Consider the following 21736-nt stretch of genomic DNA (forward strand, 5'->3'; position numbering starts at 1 on the left):
ACAGAGAAGCTGGTCTTTGGCACACTTGGGGCACATCTGTACGTGTCAGTGCGGCTCTGGGAAGAGCAATGGCATTTGCTGGCACAGGGCTGCCAGGACTTCCTGAAGCCGTGGGGTGAGGGGAGGGGTAGGGTGCAGTCCCACCTTCGTCATCATGAGCAATTGCCGAACCTGCTTGGACACACCACCCCAAATTGTGATGACATCTGGAAAGCAAGGGAAGGACATGTCAAGCTCAAAGTCAGCGAGTCCATGGCCCATCAGCACATTTCTTTACAAGGCGTTTGCAGATGCAGGTGTGATCTAACACAGCTCCCAGGATGAATCCATCTGTGACTCTGGATGAATTTTTGACTGATACCAGTCTAACAGCTCTGCCATGTCCCAGGAAAGGTCTGCAGCTGCAGGAGCTCTTAAAAGGGTTTTGGACAAGGAAATGTAGCCTGTAGGCATCTGAAATGGGAGGGCCTCTCTTAGCCCTAAGCCTTTTCTGAGAGCCATGAGGCACAGTAGGCTGCAGCAGGAAGAAGCCACAGGCAGGGAGGGAGGGGCTCAGCCCCTTCATGAGAGGCCTTGCTGAAATGCTGGCAAGTCAGCAGATCTCCTCCTGACACGTGTATTTCTGGCAGTTTCTTGGGAGCCCATCAGGAACTGCAGGAACCTCAGCCTTCTTCCAACCGTGCACGCATCTTTCCCTTCAGAGACAGACCTCCATGTGTGACCTACCAGCAAGCGGAACCCGGCCACAGGACTGCCACCACGGGCAGGGCAGGACGCCACACACACAGCACCCTTGGGGCCTCCCCCACAGACAAGAACCTCGCTTTCCACAGTTTGTAGAGTTCGTATCAGTCTATAGCTACACTCATAAGAGGTCCCAAATGCCTTACCATTGACAGAAAGCTTCTTGAGTGTGGGAAACGTGACCTTGGTGCAGCCCTCAACCTCACTGCAGCGCTCAATGTTAGTGATTAGCGCTTCCAAGTTTGTCATGATCCTGCTTTGGGTCAGCACGTGAGGCTAGAGAGTGAAAGATCTGTGATGTTTCCTCCCTTTTTGATGTCCTCTGTGCTTCACCAAATAGCTCCTGCACCGTCCTACGCCTCCCTTTGTCCTCTAAGACTCTGAGCTACAGGAGAGACTTCTCGTGTCCTCCAGAGAAAACTGGATGCAAGAGCCTCCTTCAACGCCCAAGCTCACTGAGGCAATGACAGAAATGGCCTGGCACGCTGTGGTGTAAGGGGAGCTGCCATTGTGATGCAGACGTGTCCCTCTGTGACCCGTGCTCAAGTCAGAGGGGTGCAGGGCCACTCCTTAACACAGCCCCTGCGGCCCAGCCACCTCATTGGACCCTGCAGCAAGAAGGGGGTTGCATGTTAGGGAACTGCTCCCCCATACACATGCCTTCTCCTCACTCCCCAACGAGGCTGTGAGACAGGAAGAGCCTCTGAGATGTCACCAAAAGGAGGACAGAACCTCTGTTAGTAAGGAAAGCGGCTGGGTTCACAGTACTAATGGCATAATAATAATAATAATAATAATAATAATAATAACATTAGTAAACTAATACTCCATTCTACACATTCCTTTTCTTCTTTGGTAGCTGTAAACAGGTCATCTAGGTATTGCAACGGTGTCCCCTTTTCCTGAAGGGGTTTTCCAAGCTTTGAGATCACAGGCTAGTTGTTGCCCGAATACGGTGGGTTCATAATTTGCTTCATAATTACATCCTTTCAGGGAGTCCTATCTAGAGCTTTCTCTGGACTCACCAGGAATTGATTTCAGAGTTTAATAGACAGAATCACAGGATCACAGAACTGTCTAGGTTGGAAGAGACCTCAAGATCATCGAGTCCAACCTCTGACCTAACACTAACAAGTCCTCCACTAAACCATATCACTAAGTTCAACATCTAAACGTCTTTTAAAGACTGCCAGGGATGGTGACTCCACCACTTCCCTGGGCATCCAACCCCAGTGCCTAACAAACCTTTTGGCAACTTTAGCCCATTCCCCCTCGTCCTGTCACCAGGCACGCAGGAGAATAGACCAACCTCCACCTCGCTACAGCCTCCTTTAAGGTACCTACAGAGAGCAATAAGGTCGCCCCTGAGCCTCCTCTTCTCCGGGATGAACAAACCCAGCTCCCTCAGCCACTCCTCGTAAGACTTGTTCTCCAGACCCCTCACCAGCTTCGTCACCCCTCTCTGGACTCGCTCGAGCACCTTGATGTCCTTCTTGTAGTGAGGGGCCCAAAACTGAACACAATACTCGAGGTGCGGCCTCAGCAGAGCCGAGTACAGGGGGACAATCACTTCTCTAGACCTGCTGGCCACACTGCTTCTTATACAAGCCAGGATGCTGTTGGCCTTCTTGGCCACCTGAGCACACTGCTGGCTCATATTCAGCCAACTATCAATCAATACTCCCAGGTCCTTCTCCGCCAGGCAGCTTTCCAACTACTCATCTCCCAGCCTGTAGCGCTGCTTGGGGTTGTTGTGCCCCAGGTGCAGGACCCGGCACTTGGCCCAATGAAGCGTACGCCAGTCCAAGCCATGAGCGGCCAGTTTCTTGAGGAGAATGCTGTGGGGAACAGTGTCAAAGGCCTTACCGAAGTCAAGGTAGACCACATCCACAGCCTTTCCCTCATCCACCCAGCGTGTCACTTTGTCATAGAAGATCACGTTCGTCAAGCAGGACCTGCCTTTCATAAACCCATGCTGACTGGGCCTGATCACCTGGTTGCCCTGTAAGTGCTGCGTGATGACACTCAAGATAATCTGCTCCATGAGCTTCCCTGGCACTGAGGTCAAACTGACAGGCCTATAGTTCCCCGGGTCTACCCTCTGGCCCTTCTTGTAGATGCGCATCACGTTTGCTAGCCGCCAGTCCACTGGGACCTCCCCCGATAGCCAGGACTGTTGATAAATGATGGAAAGCGGCTTGGCCAGCTCCTCTGCCAGTTCTCTCAGCATCCTCGGGTGGATCCCATCTGGCCCCATCAACTTGTGTACATCCAAGTGCCGTAGCAGGTCACCAACCATTTCCTCATGGATAGTGAGGGCCACATTCTGCCCCCCATCCCCTCCCACCAGCTCGGGGTACCGGGTATCCAGAGAACAACTGGATTTGCCACTAAAGACTGAGGCTAAGAAGGCATTAAGCGCCTCAGCCTTTTCCTCATCTTCTGTAACTAAGTTTCCCCTCGCATCCAGTAAAGGATGGAGATTCTCCTTAGTCCTCCATTTTGCGCTGATGTATTTGTAAAAACATTTTCTGTTGTCTTTAACGGCAGTAGCCAGATTGAGCTCCAGATGAGCTTTGGCCTTTCTAGTTTTGTCCCTGCACAGCCTCGCAACATCCTTATAGTCCTCCTGAGTGGCCCGCCCTCTTTTCCAAAGATTATAAACCCTCTTTTTTCTCCGAAGCTCAAGCCACAATTCTCTGTTCAGCCAGGCCGGTCTTCTTCCATGCCAGCTCGTCTTTGGGCACATGGGGACAGACCGCTCCTGTGCCATTAAGATTTCCTTCTTGAAGAGTGCCCAGCCTTCCTGGACTCCTCTGCCCTTCAGAACCGCCTCCCAAGGGACTCTGCCAACCAGTGTCCTGAACAGCTCAAAGTCAGCCCTCTGGAAGTCCAATACAGCGGTTTTACTGGTCCCCTTCCTGGCTTCACCAAGAATAGAGAACTCTACCATTTCACGGTCGCTCTGCCCAAGACAGCTTCCAACCACCACATCTCCCACCAGCCCTTCTCTGTTTGTGAAGAGAAGGTCCAGCGGGGCACCTCCCCTGGTAGGATCACTAACCAGCTGCGTCGGGAAGCTATCTTCCACGCTCTCCAGAAACCTCCTAGACTGCTTTCTCTGGGCTGTGTTGTGCTTCCAGGATATGTCTGGGAAGTTGAAGTGCCCCACGAGAACAAGTGCTGACGATTTTGCAACTTCTGGCAGCTGCCTGTAGAACTCCTCTTCCGTCTCCTCATCCTGGTTCGGCGGTCTATAACAGACCCCCACCAGGATGCTTGCCTTGTTGGCCTTCCCGCCGATCCTAACCCACAGGGACTCAACCTTATCATTCCCAGCCTCAAGTTCCACAACATCAAAACACTCTCTAATATAATACAGAGAGCCACACCACCACCCCTTCTGTGCTGCCTGTCCCTTCTGAAGAGCCTATAGCCAGACATTGCAGCACTCCAGTCATGAGAGTGGTCCCACCACGTTTCTGTGATGGCAACCAAGTCGTAGCCTGCCTGCTGCACGATGGCTTCCAGCTCCTCCTGTTTGTTACCCACGCTGCGTGCATCAGTGTAGATGCACTTCAGTTGGGCCATTACCTTCTCCCCCGGCCTTGCCATTGTTCCCCCTGGCACAGCTCCAACAAGCCTTGTTTCAGCCCTGTCCCCCTTCTTACCTAGTTTAAAGCCCTCCCAATGATCCCCGCCAGCTCCTGGGCTAGAATCCGTTTTCCCCTTAGAGATAGGGACCCGTCTGCGGCCATCAGGCTGGGTGCCAAGTAAAGCACCCCATTGTCAAAAAAAAACCAACAAAATGTCTGTGTTGGCACCAGACACTGAGCCACGTGTTTATCAGGTGGGCCTTCCGTGTCCTCTCTGTACCCATCCCTGCCACTGTAGGGATAGATGAAAACACCACCTGTACTCCCGCTCCATCCACTAACCCAGTCCCCTAAAGTCCCGTTTGATAGCCTTCAGGCTTCTCTCTTCAATGTCATCACTGCCAGCCTGGACTATCAAAAGAGGATAATAGTCAGAGGGGCGAACCAGGTTGGGAAGCTTTCTGGTAATGTCCCTGACCATGGCCCCAGGGAGGCAGCAGACTTCCCTACAGGTAGGGTCACGCCGACAAATAGGGCCCTCTGTTCCTCTGAGAAGGGAGTCACCTACAACAATCACCCTTCTTTCTTTCTTGGTGGAGGCAGTCCTGAGGCTTGGAGTAGACTTCCTCGCCCTAGGCATCCTCCTGGGTAGACTTTCTACCTCATCCTCACCTACCAGTCTCTCAAGCTCCAGGGCCTCAAATCTGTTGTGTAAGGGCACCTGAGAAGATGGGGCCGGTAGGGGGGGGCATCGCCTGCGAAGCCAAGCAGGGACCTGTCTCCATTCCTCCTCAACTCCTCCTCAATTTTTGGATTAGCACAGAGAAAGAGGCTCCAGTAACCAACAAAAAATCCAAGCCTCTCTTTTTGTTCTCTAGCTTTATTAAAGCCGCTAGGGTAAATACCCCTGGATCCTGTCATTCCTGCTCTGACTGTTGCAAGTCTATCCCGCAACCTAAGGCAATCCCTTTTCTCTTTTTTTCATGTTCTTTTCTTCCATGTCCTTCCTTCTTCTTTCTTTCTCTCCTACTGCAGCCACTGTTTGCCATGGCTAACACCTCAGACAACTTCTGTCCTGGCCTGTAGCCAGCATTTTAGATACCATGGTAGGCAGGCCTGGTTGGGTGAACATAGCTAAACAAGGCGTTCAGGAAGCTTTTGGACAACACTGTCAGATATATGGTTTAATTTTTAGGTAGTCCTGTGGGAAGCCAGCTGTTAGACTTGGTGATCAAACCCCTTGCAACTCAGGAGAGCTGATGATATTCTCCATGAAGTTGGCCCAGATCCCATGAGCTGACCTGATGAGTCACAAAGCTGTGCACACATCTCATGCCGCTAGGAGAAGAACTTCAGGTGAAATGAGTTTTCTCAAATGGAGTGTCTCTAGAGGCCAAGTATCCTGGCTCTGATGAACTACCTGTAGCCAGGGTTTTAGATGCCACGGTAGGCAGGCCTGGTTGGGTGAACATAGCTAAACAAGGCGTGTGCCCTGTCAGGCTCCTTATCTGGAAAGTACAGGCGCATCTTGTCCAGGAGATGGCCTGGCCAGAAGTTATTGTCGCTTGACTTTTGATTCTTATTCTTCTCAAGACGCCTAAAGAAAAATAAAGAAGAAAAAAAAAAAAAAAAAAACAGTCAGAGAGAGTAGCACGTTTTATGGAAATAAAATTCTAGGCAACTTCACTGATATTACTAGTAATGGCAAATGCGAGCCTGACAAGAACCAGCTGCTAGGACTTCTGGAACCCCCTGCCTGTCCTTCTTCTACATGACTGACATTGGAAATGCCAGCTTGTGAAGCTGTCTTGAGAACTGATGTGTTGCCTATCACTGTAGTACATAAACTCTCTGAGATGAACTAGGAAGACTGTGCTCTATTTTGCAAAGTGTTTCTTCTCCTCAAAAGCTTCTCCAGTCTTCCAAAGCTGGATTCTTTAGGACTGCCTTTCTTCCATGAGCTCAGCTGTGAGGCTGAGTCTTTCTATTCAGTCGGATTTGGGAATCACTTTGACTAAAGAAGGTGCTGCAAGTGCTATGACCAAGCTGGTAGTGGACATCCCAGTTTCATGGGTCAGGAAAGACCTTTGGACACTCATGAACTCCTTGGACAGTACGAGTCCGAAGACAGCAGGGACAAGGACAGCAAAAGAACTTGGACTCGTTTTGGAAGAAAAGCTTTTGTGGGTCACCTGAGATGCAAGAAAAATTAGGGCAAACTGCCTCTGTTCTCAGGGCTGACATTGTGTCTATGTCTAGAAAACTTGCATCTCCGGATCCTACAGATAAATGTTGAGATGCAAAGAACGTTGCTCAGTAAAACAGATCTGCCACCTGCATCTGACTTTTCTCCTGCAACGGTTAGTAACGCTCTGAAGGGTCAGTGTTCTAGAGCAACAGAGGAACTGAGGTGCAATGGGAGGGAACGAAGCACCGCCCTACTAGGAGCAGCTGGCTGCTGGCTGCACGCTGCTGTAGCAGGCTGCTTCTGCCCCCGACTGGAGAGCTTCTCCAGTCATCCAAAGCTGGAGTCTTTGGGATTGCCTTTCTTACGCAAGAAAAAACATTCTCTGAGAGGATTTCCAAGAAGCGTTGGGTTGGCCTGACGAGGACCGTCTTAGGTGAGAAGTTCTGTCATCTCTGCAGTTTGGAGTACAGAGAAGCTGTTCGCCAGCACCACTGCAACCCCGCAAGTCAGCAAAAACACAGCAGTGGCCGTGTAGCTGAGAAGAGATCTCTCTTCCTCTGCTATCGCTTGCTGCTACCTTGCAGCACCCTAACGTTCCACTTTGATACCTCAGTACCGCCTCTGATGCAGTGGGAGCTGATGCACAGCAGGGCAGCAGGAAGGGACTGATCATAAGCCCTCTTTGAACCAACCTGTTTTCTGCCTCCTTGGCCTGTTTTCCTGATGCACTTTTTGACCTGGACATGCTCAGAGGAGATGTGGCGTCAGCATGTCCTGTGCTGTAGTATCCTCCAGGCTGCCTGATCTTCCTCACGTCTTCTCCTTCTTTGATGATCTTGTCTCCTGGGTGCAGCAGGCCTGTTGACAAAGCGCACAGAGAAAAGCAATGGTGTATGGACAGCCAATGCTGAATAGCCAAGAAAACTCTGTTCTCCTGTTGCCCCAAGCCTGTCCCCCTGCCGATCCAGGTCACCTCTGGGTTTGGTCAGTGATACTGACCGGGAGGGGACAGAAAAGATGGCCCCGCTCTGGAAAGGAGGAAGACGTGATGGCCCAGCAAGTGCTGAGAGGACATGATGGCCCTGGCCAACTTCACATGGGGCCTCTTCCCACATGCCCTGCCCTGGGCTCAGGAGCCCCATTTCAGCTCAGCCCTTCGCTCGCGTTGCAGGTGTAGCAGTGTCCAGCTGACACAGCTCTGACACAGCTGTGCCTGGCCATGGACCTGCTGAACCTGACCATGGTCTGACCATGACCTTTGCCTGACCTTGCACCTGCCCCATCACCATGAACTTGCCTCATTAACTGCACTCGTGTCTGACCCTGGCTACCAGTCCAGGGGGACGTGGCCCTGGCTGCTCCGTAGCACTCTTTGCTATCTCAGCCCTGCTCTGGCCCTGCTGATGGTATTGCTGATCCTAATCAGCAGCATCTGCCGTGGCCCTCCAAGGGCTGCAAACATTCTCCATCAGCAGTGCCCCACCCTGAACATGCATCGTGCTTCTGGGTCTTGGGAAGAGGCAGGAGCATGTCAGGCTTAGTACGTTCACATTAGTACATTCCTTGCTCTTTGCTTTACCTCTTTGCAGCGCTTTGTCGGTGAGACAGATGTTACGCTCCTTGCACTGCTTGGAGCAATTCAGATAGTTCACAACGGCATTTCTGCGATAGTGGTCAACCAGTGCTCCCATGTCACCCTCTATAGTTGATGGCAGGCAGTGTTCATCGACGGGTGCATCCCCAGATCTCACCAGCCGACACTTTTCTTTCCATTCTATTGGGCTGTCTTTGATCTGCAAGTAAAGCAATGGTCCCAGTTAGCTTTCAGTGAGGCCCTGGAGTTGCTGCATTCCCTTTGGAGAAACTACAGGCACGGATCCATCTCAGAAGTGCGTGTAGATGGGACTCAGCACCCTGTAATGGGACCAAGCGCTTATCTGGGAGTGCCATTCCCTTCCAGTGCCAGGCCCACAGGCAGACGCTCCCTAGAGCACCAAGCACAAGAGCAGCATACTGGACATAGGTGCCCCAGCTGAAAAAAGTCTCCCAGCCACCATCTCTTTTCTGATTGTGTCAGGTTCACTAGAGCTCAGATGACTCCATCCCCACACCTGAACATTGCTTCAACTTCCATTTCTTGCCACTTCAGTTACCCAGAAAAGAGTGTTTACATCACCAGAGTGTTCAGAAGACAAACCAGTTGTTTGAGACAGCTTGTAGCATCTCAGCTGTGAGGCACGATGTGGTCAAGGGACTACTGAGAAGGTAATATCCAGAACAATCTCCAACCTTCTCCTTTGCTGCCCACCCCACATTCGCGAGCACGTAGAGGTGCGCCTTTTTTCCCGCCACACTACCTTCTCCAGCCGTCTGCTCTCTCTTGAGCGCTTTCCAATCTCTTCCATTTCATCCCAGTGTAAATGTCGCCGGCCTGGCTCAGTGTTGACTGGGGGCACTTCCAAGAGTATTAGCTTTTCTTTGGGCTCCGTGGGAGAGCAAGGCTTCATCCCCACAGCTTTGTCCCCAGCAGAAGGTGGAGAAGTGGCAGCTTTGCAAGCGTTTCTCCGGACCCGAGGCTGTGCATCTACAGCAGTTTAAAAAGCAAACAAATGAAAAGCTCAGAGAAACCCTGTTAGACAGTAGCAGAAATAAAAAAAATAAATAAAAAAAATAATTAAAAAAAACAAAAAAAAAAAAACAAAAAAAACAAGGCTGATCAATGTTTATAAGGCAAAAAGCTTTGGCATTTTGTGCAGTCTGGAGCACCCAACAGATGACGATCTTTGAATGGAAGCATCCTTTCGCTTTCAATCCAGACACACATATTACAGACGACTCCCATCTCCGCTTTGCCCCATTCTGTTTCATGCTCGCAATACACGTTTAGTCTACAAAACAATTAGTACAACAACGCAGCAGCAAAATGCCTCTTCTCTCCAAGATGTGAGAAGAATGTTGCCATTACCTTCAGATAAAAATGACACAGGTACCATGGCAAGCCTTCAGGTTTGGGCTAGGTTTTAAAGAGTAGGACCTTTGAATCTGCATTGTCCAGCTGCCCTCAACAGCTGGAGAAAGGGTCTGCTTCTGATCAGCCGGATGATCAACGCTAACCAATAAAATCCAGTACAGGAGGTTAAACCTCAGGGTTCAGATTCTGAGTCAAACCTAAAAGATCGGATAAGCTGTCTTCCACAGATGGGCTGAGTATTGCACTTCCCCTGGATTCTTTAGCTTCTCCCCAGAGGTCTCTTTTCAGCAACCGCGTTGCAGGACAATAGTCGCAAGGAGCCATATTCTGGATCTACTTTGGCATTCCCTAATGCCACCTGTGTACTTTTAGGGCATCTGCAAGGATATAGATTCCCAGCCCAGGGTTCTCCTCTCACCTTCGCTGGTCTCTTTGGGCTGTCCTTTCCTCATTTCCTGCCACTGCTTTTGACATTCAATCAGATCTTCACTGCTTATATAATTCCTCCGCTTTGAAGAAGTCAAGAAGATGACCACATCCTCCAGTTCCTTGTCACTGATGGGAACTTTTGTCTGGCAGCCAAAACAGGAAGCAACAGTGTGATCAATAAAAAAACAAGGCTTGGCCCAGAGTAGGGGGGAGATGAGCTTTGCTGTTGTTTTAAATGCTTTTTCAGAAAAGGCACAGAGGCAACCTGTTGAGCTTTAAGCTTTACATGAGTTTACCAAGCACTGAAAAATTTACTGGTCTTTTGCTGTCCTCTGCTGAGCTCTCAGCTTTCAATGTGCCAAACTTCTCAGCCATCTGGGCGTCAAGAAGCTAATTTGGCTTGGAACAGAATATCAGAAAACACCTGAACTGCTAAACCCTAACAGACCTGGACATGCTCTTGACAGTTCTGTACCGTTGCAGCCTGTGGAAAGTGAGGCTCAGCATGAGCTCTGCTGTGCCAACAGGTACTAAAAGGCAGTGCAGCGGGCAGACACATGAAACTGGCCAAGGAAAGACCAAGTATCAACACGAAGAAACTTGATGCCAGTTCAGGCCATGTTACTGAGCGCTGACTGTCTTTAGAGACTATGAGGCAATGAGTTTCACTCCCTCCTGGGACTCAGTCTGGGTGACAGCTCGCATCTCTGCAGCCTTCCCTTCCCTCTTCCCTTCAACATTTCACAGGCTGTGGGAGCCATCCTCTGAGAGTAACACAAGGGAAGTTGGAGTTTTTCCACTTCTCCGGGTTGGCATGCAGCAAAACAAGGCAAAGTTGCAGCAGTTCCTTACTTTTCTCTTCCCTACATACCTCCTTGATGACTTTAATGAAGTCTGCTCTCATGATCTTTCTCTGTTCCATTCCAGCCTTTCTGAAGATGTCTACCATTGTCAACTTCTGTTGGTGTAGGAGGTTATGCAGTGCAATAAGAGCTTCAGGGTATGGTGCACAAATAAGGGGAAGGCTACCCTTCTTCCGGGTCTGGCTCCTTGGTGGTGGTGAACACTGAAAAGGAATTAGAAAATACCCTCAAATCACCGTTATCCAGAATCACTGTGCCAGCAGATGCAAAGTGGCTGGGATAAAGCAGCGTCGCGCTGCCGACTTACAAGCAGATGCTGAGGCCGTGGCACGGCCACAAGAGATGAAGTACAGTAATCCCAAGAGTGGCACAACACAAGGTATACTTACGTCTGGCCTGTCGGTCTCGACTGACTTGCTTCTAGCCCTCTGGTCTACTTTAGCTGCCATTATTCGTTTCCTGACTCTTTCTTCCAGTTTGGTAAAGGTAGGTTTATGACTCAGCCATTTTTCAACATCTCCAAAGCTTTGCAGCTGAGACCGGAGTTGCTTCCTCTCCTGAATCCAAGCCTCCAGCTTTTGTAGATCATCTTTTGTATTACAGGTGATCTCTGGGGAGCTGAGGCTATCTTCTTCTTCCTGTCGCTGCTGAAAAACAGACAAATGACAGAAGCTGGTGTCCTGAGCTGGTTTCAAACAGGGAGAGTCTGGTCTTGCCACACAGGGAGCAAAAACGAATGCGACATGTGGAGCGTGGAGCAAACCTATTTGCTTTCCGTTTAAAGACAAGCATTGGATACAGTTTTCTCCCATGGTGTAGTTTGAAACCCTGCTCCAAAACCACTTCTGGCTTGACATTAGTCAAACCATCAGTCATATGCTCGCTGCTTATGTTAGTACTTTAACTGCAGATGAGCTTCTTACAAAATCTAGTGTTGAGATCGCATCGCTATAATGGCTTTGGAGGGGACTTCCTGCGCTGAGGCTTTTCTGAGCTATAGATGGCAAGGGTGTCTGGGCCTGCCACCAATCCCAGGTGTACAACAGCACTGAGAAATAGCCATCAGGCAGTCACAGAACAGCGTGTCCTGCCTCTTATCAAGGTGTTGGCTCCCTGCCCTGAAAGAGCAGCTGGAACAAAACATCAGCTGTTACGCTCATGAAAAATGGTCTTAGTGCTCTTCATGTTAACTGAAGAGACCAGAAGTAACAGCTGCTCCTGGAGCTCTCCTGCAGCATGCTGCATCGGGAGCTGCCTCAAGCCACTGGACTTAAGTTCCAGGGCAGGGAAAAGGTGTCCTCCTGTCAAGGGACAAAGAGTATGCTTCTGCCCTCACTCTGCTAGACTGCTCTTGGTGTCCCTTGGCTTCTACCAGGAATTCCTTCCTCATGGCAATGTGCCAGTGGGAATAAAAGCAACAGCCACGTGCCCTGCTCTCTAGAGGTGGCAATACTGCCGGGACTTGGAGACCTTCACAACTCAGCTTCCCCCCAGCCAGCAAAATGCTACCCTGCGGGATGCTTTACAGGGCTTCCCGTACCTGGCCCATCCACATCTCATCCCTTTGTCCCTCATCTTGCTGTTCCAGCAGTTTTGGAAATGTGACTCTTTTTGCTTCTCTGGTCTCTTCTTTCTCCTTGCTGGCCGCAGATGCCTCCAGTTTCCCTCCAACCTGCACCCCCAGTACAGAGCGTGCTTCCTAGAGGAACCCAGAAATGCAATAACAGCAGTTATTCATCTGTTTTTGTGTGTTTTGTTGTTGTTGTTGTTTTCTTTTCCCTTGTCTTTTCCTTTTTCTTTTTTCTTTTTTTTTTTAATAGTGTTCTTCTCTCCCTCATCTTCTCTATTTTTCCCTGAAGGTTTGTCAGCAATTTTTTGCTCCCAAGTTCTTACAGATGCAACCAGAAAGCCATTCTGTTATGACCAATGAACTAACTCACGAACGAGCTATTTTTCAAAACGGGCTACTTTACTACCCCCCAGTAAAGGGATGTTTTCACAGTAAACAACTAAGTATTTAGCACGTACATCCTTTTCCTAAGATGCCCCCACATGATCATCTACAATCAAAAGAGACACAAAAATTACCTCGGACCATATTACATACCTGTCCTGTGTGTCTATGATCTTCAGAAGTAAGCAATGGCAATTTAAGCCTCTTGTGGGGAGTTTCTTTGTGCTGCCTTCCTTCTGTGTCTGGACATACAGGGAACAGTCTGAAAATACACACCAGCAGGAGTCAGGAGGTGAATCTGAGTGCAGGAAGGGTTTCTTTTCTCCACCCTCTCTCCAAACGGAGAGACCAGGGTCGTGGAAATCTAAAGAACCATGCACATGACTCGCAGCTGCTGGGATAATGATCAGCATTTAATCACCAAGAAGATCTCAACACTGGAAGGTGCACACGGGCGCACTTACACAAGAGGTTTGAGGCCTTGGAGCTTGAGAGACTGGTGGGTGAGGATGTGTCTGAAAGTCCACCCAGGAGGTTGCCTAGGGCAAGGAAGTTGACTCCACACCTTAAGACTGCCTCCACCAAGACAGAAAGAAGGGTAATCGTTGTAGACAACTCCCTTCTCATGGGATCAGAGGGCCCCTATATGTCGGCCAGATCCTACCCATAGGGAAGTCTGCTGCCTCCCTGGGGCCCAGGTCAGGGACATTGCCAGAAACCTTCCCAACCTGGCTCGCCCCTCTGATTACTGTCCTCTATTGATCGTCCAGGCTGGCAGTGATGAAATTGCTGAGAGAAGCCTGGAGGCTATCAAAAGGGTTTTCAGGGGACTGGGGCAGTTAGTAGATGGAGCGGGAGTACAGGTGGTGTTTTCCTCCATCCCTGCAGTGCAAGGGAGGGGTACAGAGTGGGTACTCCCACATGCCCAGCAATGGGACGAGGGGGAATGGGCTAAAGTTACGCCAGGGGAGGTTTTGTTGGATATTAGGACAAACATCTCTACTGAAAGGGTTGTTAGGCACTGGGGTGGGCTGCCCAGGGAAGTGGTTGAGTCACCATCCCTGGAGGTCTTCAAAAGATGTTTAGATGTAGAGCTTAGTGATATAGTTTAGTGGCAGACTTGTTAGTGTTAGGTCAAAGGATGGACTCGGTGATCTTGGAGGTCTCTTCCAACCTCAATGATTCTGTCATTCAGTACTAGGGCCGGTTCTCTTCAATATCTTTATCGATGATCTGGATGAGGGGACTGAGTGCACCCTCAATAAGTGTGCAGACGACATCAAGTTAGGTGCAACCAGCACCTGACTTCAGAGCAATCTGAGCAACCAGCTCTGACTTCAGAGCTGATCGCACTTGCAGCAGCCCACTGGACTGAGACCTTCTGAGAGGTAGGAGCCTATAAAGCATGCCACACAAGCACAAGAGCATAAGGCCACTCTAACAAATCCTTTACATCTCACCTGCCAGGAGACTCTTTTGCCTTTGTTTCCTCCTCTGCTTCTTCCTTCGCTTCAGCTATGGACAATGTGCTTGGAGAAAGTCGCCTTTGCGCAAGTTTTAATGTATGAAGAAGAGACGCTGTAAACACAAAAGGAGAAAACTTCTCAGCACATTAGGCACAGATCTGCTCTGCAATGTTATAAGCTGGCTGAGGTATCCCTGTGATTCCTTCTGAGACCTGTTTTCTAGAAGATTGCAAGCCCTTCCTGACACCAGATCCCATCTGACCTTTAATACCCACAGTGCTGCATTACTCCTTTTGCTGTGATCTTTCTGCTGCAGCAGCAAGTCCATCCCCTCTGAACAGTGGGGGTTTTGCAGGGAGACACATTTTGGTGCCTAACAATCTCTTTTGGGGCAACAATTTCTTGGAGCGGCATAAATGTTTTTTCTACACAGGCTTTCTATCCTGGTGCATTCAACTCAAGCACGTTATATCTGTGATATTCATGAGGAATTAAGAATGAGGAGTTCCCAGCTTTAGAGGAGAACCAAAGTTTTGGCACAGCTTGGCAACCTTTGTGCATTCTTCTCGACACAATTTTTCTCATCAAATGACAACATGGTGATTCAAAGCGGTATGCCCAGCCCCTCAGTCTCCCACAACTCAAGACGGAGTTTGTTATTCACAGTGCTAGTGGACTTGCCGAACATTGACTCCCTCCTGCACAAACAAACCCATAAAATGGAAGAGAGGCACCCTTTGGCATGTAATGCAGGGGAAAAACATACTTCAGCACTATCTTGTTCAAAATGTGTCCCTTGAGACATACCAGGAGGGTAAACAGAGGCATACAGCGTGCCTCTGCTATCCCAGGCATCTCACTGTAACCTGAGTCCCAAGCACCCCCCAGCGAGGACAACAGGGAAAGGCACAAACCTCCACCAGCAATCAGTCATTAACGTTACCTTGTGCATTAAGTACCTCTTCCTCTGCAAGACGCTCCCTAGCAAGCCGAGGTACCGCCTTAATCTCAAACCTGGAAGTAGGAAGAAGGCACCGTTCTGTGAAAAGGGCTCCTTTGCCAGATTAATGTCAAAGTATCCGTGGAGAGTCCAACACATGCCCTAAACCATTCAAACTGAGCAGTGCTGGCCTCGGAACAGCTCAGCAGCCCCTCGTTAGACAGAGGTTTGGGTTTTTATTTTGCCTCAGTGCTCCTGTGTCGTCCTGACACAAGAAGGCATTTCAGAGTTCCTTTGATTGACACGAGTTTCACCAAAGACATGGAAACATCACAGGCAGGGGACAAGCATAGATCTGGTCCTTGTTCCACCTGCTAAGAGATCCTGTCCATGTTGCATTCAAAACAACAGAAACATTAGGATCTTACTTCTTTTAGATATTTTGGCAGTTTTAACCACATAAAAGAGAAGAAGCAGATGAAACATTAGGTGAGTTGCTTCAATGCGTCTGCAGAGCAAACCAGTTGCCTCTGACTGGAGTAATGGTAAAATGCAGAACACGGTCAGTAACTGAGGGTGATGCGTAAGCCCAAGCTAAGCAAAAGCAAGGATGAAATTAACTGCAAAACAGTAGTTTGAAAGAGCACTACCGATCATGAGCTGAGCACATGCGAGTGCGCGCAGAGCAGGGCTGCAGGAACAAATATACTTACTGAGGGAACAGGTGGGCACGGCCAAAATGGCTTGGGAAGAGGGCGGTTTCTTTGTCCAGTCTGACCAACTTTTTCTGCAGCAGGGACAGAAACATCTGACATGAGTCCAAGGAAAAGAGCTCAACATTCACAGAGGCCTTTCTGTAGCTCCAGGAATTCACTGCCTCTCAGCAAACTTCTGGACAAGTGCCTCAGCCAGTTAAAACACACTGCACAGCACATGATCTGCTAGGGTGAGGAACACTGCCAACCTTTTCACAAGGACCGTAGTTAACAGCCTCAGCCTGTGAACAAGTCAATGGAGCATACACAAGGGAAGGCCCGTCATGAGCCTCGGCTTCCGGCTGCTGCTTTCAGTGGGGTCGCTTGCTTTAGCTATTCCTGAGTGCAGCGCAAATGGGTCAGAGCTGGCTTTATCCCCAGAGTTTTTCACAGGAGTCAGAGGATTGCGTTGGCAGTGTGGAGGAACACGGAGACCAGACCTTTTCTGCTGGGACAGGAGAACTACACCAACAGCCTGCCTGCATCCAAAAGGGCCTGGTGTCCTTGTGCCTCAGCCTCACGCCCGCAACGGGGGGAACATCATCAGCCTAGCCGTTGCTTTGGCTTCTTTCCTATTTATGGCGAGGCCCTTCCAGTGCTATCCTTTGCCCAGCGACGATACGACTGCACGCATTGCCAGCAGTCATACAGAAAATAAAAGAAAGAAAACAGAAAGCTCTCACTGCGATGGACTGTGCCTAGCTCCAGCATCCTGGCAGCTCATAGCTGCCAGCAGGGCTCAGTGCCCCCACCCTTTGATGGGGCTTCAAACCCTCTCTAAGTAGGACTGCAGAAACAATAAACTTACAGCGATCAGCTTCTCTACCACGTATGTGGACTTGTTGAGACTGTGTAAAAACCCTTCAGAAAACGTCATTTTCACTCTTTGCCCTCGGATAGCAAGAGTGCCAAAATCCTTTAAGGTGAAGTCCGTGTCCTCCCTATTTGTGAGGATGCGGTAGAAGTATTGCAAGGTCTCCTCCAAACAGCTCTGCACTATTTCCTTGCTGTACGGGACGTTCAGGCGCATATTCTCATAGCTCAGCACCACTATCTTCATATCATCTGGAAAAAATGAGGAACAATGCAACTTGCACTGCAGTTGAACAGATTCAAACAAAGTGCCAGGAGCTTCCAGCTAAAACATGCTGCTGTAACTGCTGTAGTCTAAGCCTTGTACGACTCCTTAAAGCAGCTGATGTATGCTCCCCCTCAAGAGAAATTGAAATCACTCCATCAATGTACCAAGTGCACAGCTGTGACTCCTCAGCCCAGAGATAGGACCCAACGACCTCAGCCATCTGCGGAACACAGGAGGAGGAGGCAAAAGGAATGCGGCTGGTTCCCATGCAAAGAGCCCAGGCTCAGTGCACGCCTGGTCTGGGGAGACCTGCCTTGCACTGAGACAGGCAAGCACAAGAACTCTTCCAGACAGTTCTGGACAGTCCCTGTGGCCTTCAAAACTGAGGAACAAATGTCTCTGCTTTTGGTACCAATGCCCTTTACCCCAGGGCTGCCCGACAGAAGTTCCTATCCAGGAGAAGCTGGGAGTCATTGGAAAGAGAAGACCCACCCCAAATGAAGCACCAAGCTCTTAGTGCTGCGCAGGTCTCATCCATGGCACACAGTAGCCAAAGCAATGGCAGCAGTTGACAGAAATTACAGCAAATCTGGCCATTGATGGGTTTCTACGCCAGCCATCTCTTCTCTCTCTCAGGGCCTTCTGACGGCATCTGAGTTGCCTATCAGCACTTCTAAACAGCAATCGACATAACCCCTTAATATATGTACACACGGGAAAACAAGACTTTAATTGGTATTCTTACCAGGAACACGTACACAACGGTGTTTCAGGTTACGAATCTGTCCGAGAGTCTTGGACAGTGAAAACACAGGTCTCCGAAATGTGAACACCTGGCCATTTTCAAAAGATAGCCATTTTTTAATATGGAACGTTCCCAGTCCTGTTACAGTGACGGCCCGAGGCTGGTAAAGAAAAGAAGGGGAAGCATGTTTAAGTTGGAAAACAGAGTGAGGACTTGTGACATCTTGCAACGGGGTGCCCTGTGCCCTGCCCACTCCCAACGCGGCAGGGGGTAAGCTGGGGGAGCTGGGAAAGCTCATGAGAAGACCCACATACTCGGGGCATTTTCTCTCCTTCCTTTGCCCCTCGAGAAAATGCGCGGTGAAGTAAAGCAGGTGGAGGAGGTCTAGCCCATCCTTCAGCTAGGTCGCTTCCAGCAATTGGGGTTAACCCTGGAAGCATCCCCAGCTGTCTGTTTGCTCTCTCCACTCTGAGAGCGAAGAACAGAGAAGCCCCAGCAAGTTCTGAACACATTTTCCTACCGATTTGTATCTTTGATATAAATATAAATACTTGATTTTCTGTTGGGTTGGTTTCAATTATTACAATTATTTCAATTTACAGAGAAGCTGGTCTTTGGCACACTTGGGGCACATCTGTATGTGTCAGTGCGGCTCTGGGAAGAGCAATGGCATTTGCTGGCACAGGGCTGCCAGGACTTCCTGAAGCCGTGGGGTGAGGGGAGGGGTAGGGTGCAGTCCCACCTTCGTCATCATGAGCAATTGCCGAACCTGCTTGGACACACCACCCCAAATTGTGATGACATCTGGAAAGCAAGGGAAGGACATGTCAAGCTCAAAGTCAGCGAGTCCATGGCCCATCAGCACATTTCTTTACAAGGCGTTTGCAGATGCAGGTGTGATCTAACACAGCTCCCAGGATGAATCCATCTGTGACTCTGGATGAATTTTTGACTGATACCAGTCTAACAGCTCTGCCATGTCCCAGGAAAGGTCTGCAGCTGCAGGAGCTCTTAAAAGGGTTTTGGACAAGGGAATGTAGCCTGTAGGCATCTGAAATGGGAGGGCCTCTCTTAGCCCTAAGCCTTTTCTGAGAGCCATGAGGCACAGGAAGCTGCAGCAGGAAGAAGCCACAGGCAGGGAGGGGCTCAGCCCCTTCATGAGAGGCCTTGCTGAAATGCTGACAAGTCAGCAGATCTCCTCCTGACACGTGTATTTCTGGCAGTTTCTTGGGAGCCCATCAGGAACTGCAGGAACCTCAGCCTTCTTCCAACCGTGCACGCATCTTTCCCTTCAGAGACAGACCTCCATGTGTGACCTACCAGCAAGCGGAACCCGGCCACAGGACTGCCACCACGGGCAGGGCAGGACGCCACACACACAGCACCCTTGGGGCCTCCCCCACAGACAAGAACCTCGCTTTCCACAGTTTGTAGAGTTCGTATCAGTCTATAGCTACACTCATAAGAGGTCCCAAATGCCTTACCATTGACAGAAAGCTTCTTGAGTGTGGGAAACGTGACCTTGGTGCAGCCCTCAACCTCACTGCAGCGCTCAATGTTAGTGATTAGCGCTTCCAAGTTTGTCATGATCCTGCTTTGGGTCAGCACGTGAGGCTAGAGAGTGAAAGATCTGTGATGTTTCCTCCCTTTTTGATGTCCTCTGTGCTTCACCAAATAGCTCCTGCACCGTCCTACGCCTCCCTTTGTCCTCTGAGACTCTGAGCTACAGGAGAGACTTCTCGTGTCCTCCAGAGAAAACTGGATGCAAGAGCCTCCTTCAACGCCCGAGCTCACTGAGGCAATGACAGAAATGGCCTGGCACGCTGTGGTGTAAGGGGAGCTGCCATTGTGATGCAGACGTGTCCCTCTGTGACCCGTGCTCAAGTCAGAGGGGTGCAGGGCCACTCCTTAACACAGCCCCTGCGGCCCAGCCACCTCATTGGACCCTGCAGCAAGAAGGGGGTTGCATGTTAGGGAACTGCTCCCCCATACACATGCCTTCTCCTCACTCCCCAACGAGGCTGTGAGACAGGAAGAGCCTCTGAGATGTCACCAAAAGGAGGACAGAACCTCTGTTAGTAAGGAAAGCGGCTGGGTTCACAGTACTAATGGCATAATAATAATAATAATAATAATAATAATAACATTAGTAAACTAATACTCCATTCTACACATTCCTTTTCTTCTTTGGTAGCTGTAAACAGGTCATCTAGGTATTGCAACGGTGTCCCCTTTTCCTGAAGGGGTTTTCCAAGCTTTGAGATCACAGGCTAGTTGTTGCCCGAATACGGTGGGTTCATAATTTGCTTCATAATTACATCCTTTCAGGGAGTCCTATCTAGAGCTTTCTCTGGACTCACCAGGAATTGATTTCAGAGTTTAATAGACAGAATCACAGGATCACAGAACTGTCTAGGTTGGAAGAGACCTCAAGATCATCGAGTCCAACCTCTGACCTAACACTAACAAGTCCTCCACTAAACCATATCACTAAGTTCAACATCTAAACGTCTTTTAAAGACTGCCAGGGATGGTGACTCCACCACTTCCCTGGGCATCCAACCCCAGTGCCTAACAAACCTTTTGGCAACTTTAGCCCATTCCCCCTCGTCCTGTCACCAGGCACGCAGGAGAATAGACCAACCTCCACCTCGCTACAGCCTCCTTTAAGGTACCTACAGAGAGCAATAAGGTCGCCCCTGAGCCTCCTCTTCTCCGGGATGAACAAACCCAGCTCCCTCAGCCACTCCTCGTAAGACTTGTTCTCCAGACCCCTCACCAGCTTCGTCACCCCTCTCTGGACTCGCTCGAGCACCTTGATGTCCTTCTTGTAGTGAGGGGCCCAAAACTGAACACAATACTCGAGGTGCGGCCTCAGCAGAGCCGAGTACAGGGGGACAATCACTTCTCTAGACCTGCTGGCCACACTGCTTCTTATACAAGCCAGGATGCTGTTGGCCTTCTTGGCCACCTGAGCACACTGCTGGCTCATATTCAGCCAACTATCAATCAATACTCCCAGGTCCTTCTCCGCCAGGCAGCTTTCCAACTACTCATCTCCCAGCCTGTAGCGCTGCTTGGGGTTGTTGTGCCCCAGGTGCAGGACCCGGCACTTGGCCCAATGAAGCGTACGCCAGTCCAAGCCATGAGCGGCCAGTTTCTTGAGGAGAATGCTGTGGGGAACAGTGTCAAAGGCCTTACCGAAGTCAAGGTAGACCACATCCACAGCCTTTCCCTCATCCACCCAGCGTGCCACTTTGTCATAGAAGATCACGTTCGTCAAGCAGGACCTGCCTTTCATAAACCCATGCTGACTGGGCCTGATCACCTGGTTGCCCTGTAAGTGCTGCGTGATGACACTCAAGATAATCTGCTCCATGAGCTTCCCTGGCACTGAGGTCAAACTGACAGGCCTATAGTTCCCCGGGTCTACCCTCTGGCCCTTCTTGTAGATGCGCATCACGTTTGCTAGCCGCCAGTCCACTGGGACCTCCCCCGATAGCCAGGACTGTTGATAAATGATGGAAAGCGGCTTGGCCAGCTCCTCTGCCAGTTCTCTCAGCATCCTCGGGTGGATCCCATCTGGCCCCATCAACTTGTGTACATCCAAGTGCCGTAGCAGGTCACCAACCATTTCCTCATGGATAGTGAGGGCCACATTCTGCCCCCCATCCCCTCCCACCAGCTCGGGGTACCGGGTATCCAGAGAACAACTGGATTTGCCACTAAAGACTGAGGCTGAGAAGGCATTAAGCGCCTCAGCCTTTTCCTCATCTTCTGTAACTAAGTTTCCCCTCGCATCCAGTAAAGGATGGAGATTCTCCTTAGTCCTCCATTTTGCGCTGATGTATTTGTAAAAACATTTTCTGTTGTCTTTAACGGCAGTAGCCAGATTGAGCTCCAGATGAGCTTTGGCCTTTCTAGTTTTGTCCCTGCACAGCCTCGCAACATCCTTATAGTCCTCCTGAGTGGCCCGCCCTCTTTTCCAAAGATTATAAACCCTC

The 21736-nt window shown here is 50.0% G+C and overlaps 1 protein-coding gene across 3 annotated transcripts; it reads right to left on the minus strand.

The window, feature by feature from the left end:
• Positions 1-144: 144 nt before the first annotated feature.
• Positions 145-16848, minus strand: LOC309888390 (EF-hand calcium-binding domain-containing protein 12-like). 3 transcript variants are annotated; one of them, XR_014319151.1, is made up of 14 exons: positions 16715-16847; positions 15865-15938; positions 15155-15225; positions 14206-14323; positions 12899-13007; positions 12332-12490; positions 11181-11438; positions 10800-10994; positions 9918-10071; positions 8886-9112; positions 8108-8321; positions 7221-7386; positions 5642-5937; positions 145-206 (listed from the first exon to the last, which is right to left on the minus strand). XR_014319151.1 is itself a non-coding variant. In XM_082780679.1 (13 exons), the coding sequence occupies exons 1-13, from the start codon at positions 16781-16783 to the stop codon at positions 5775-5777; spliced, it is 1974 nt and encodes a 657-aa protein (XP_082636805.1). In that variant the 5' UTR covers positions 16784-16848; the 3' UTR covers positions 4667-5774. The 3 variants fall into 3 exon arrangements, 2 of the variants coding, with proteins under 2 accessions (XP_082636805.1, XP_082636804.1); XM_082780679.1 differs by lacking the exon at positions 145-206 and having other exon boundaries at positions 4667-5937; positions 11181-11435; positions 16715-16848; XM_082780678.1 differs by lacking the exon at positions 145-206 and having other exon boundaries at positions 4668-5937.
• Positions 16849-21736: the final 4888 nt, after the last annotated feature.

Source organism: Aythya marila, assembly GCF_965140915.1.
Source record: "Aythya marila genome assembly, chromosome: 29".
Lineage (NCBI taxonomy): Eukaryota > Metazoa > Chordata > Aves > Anseriformes > Anatidae > Aythya > Aythya marila.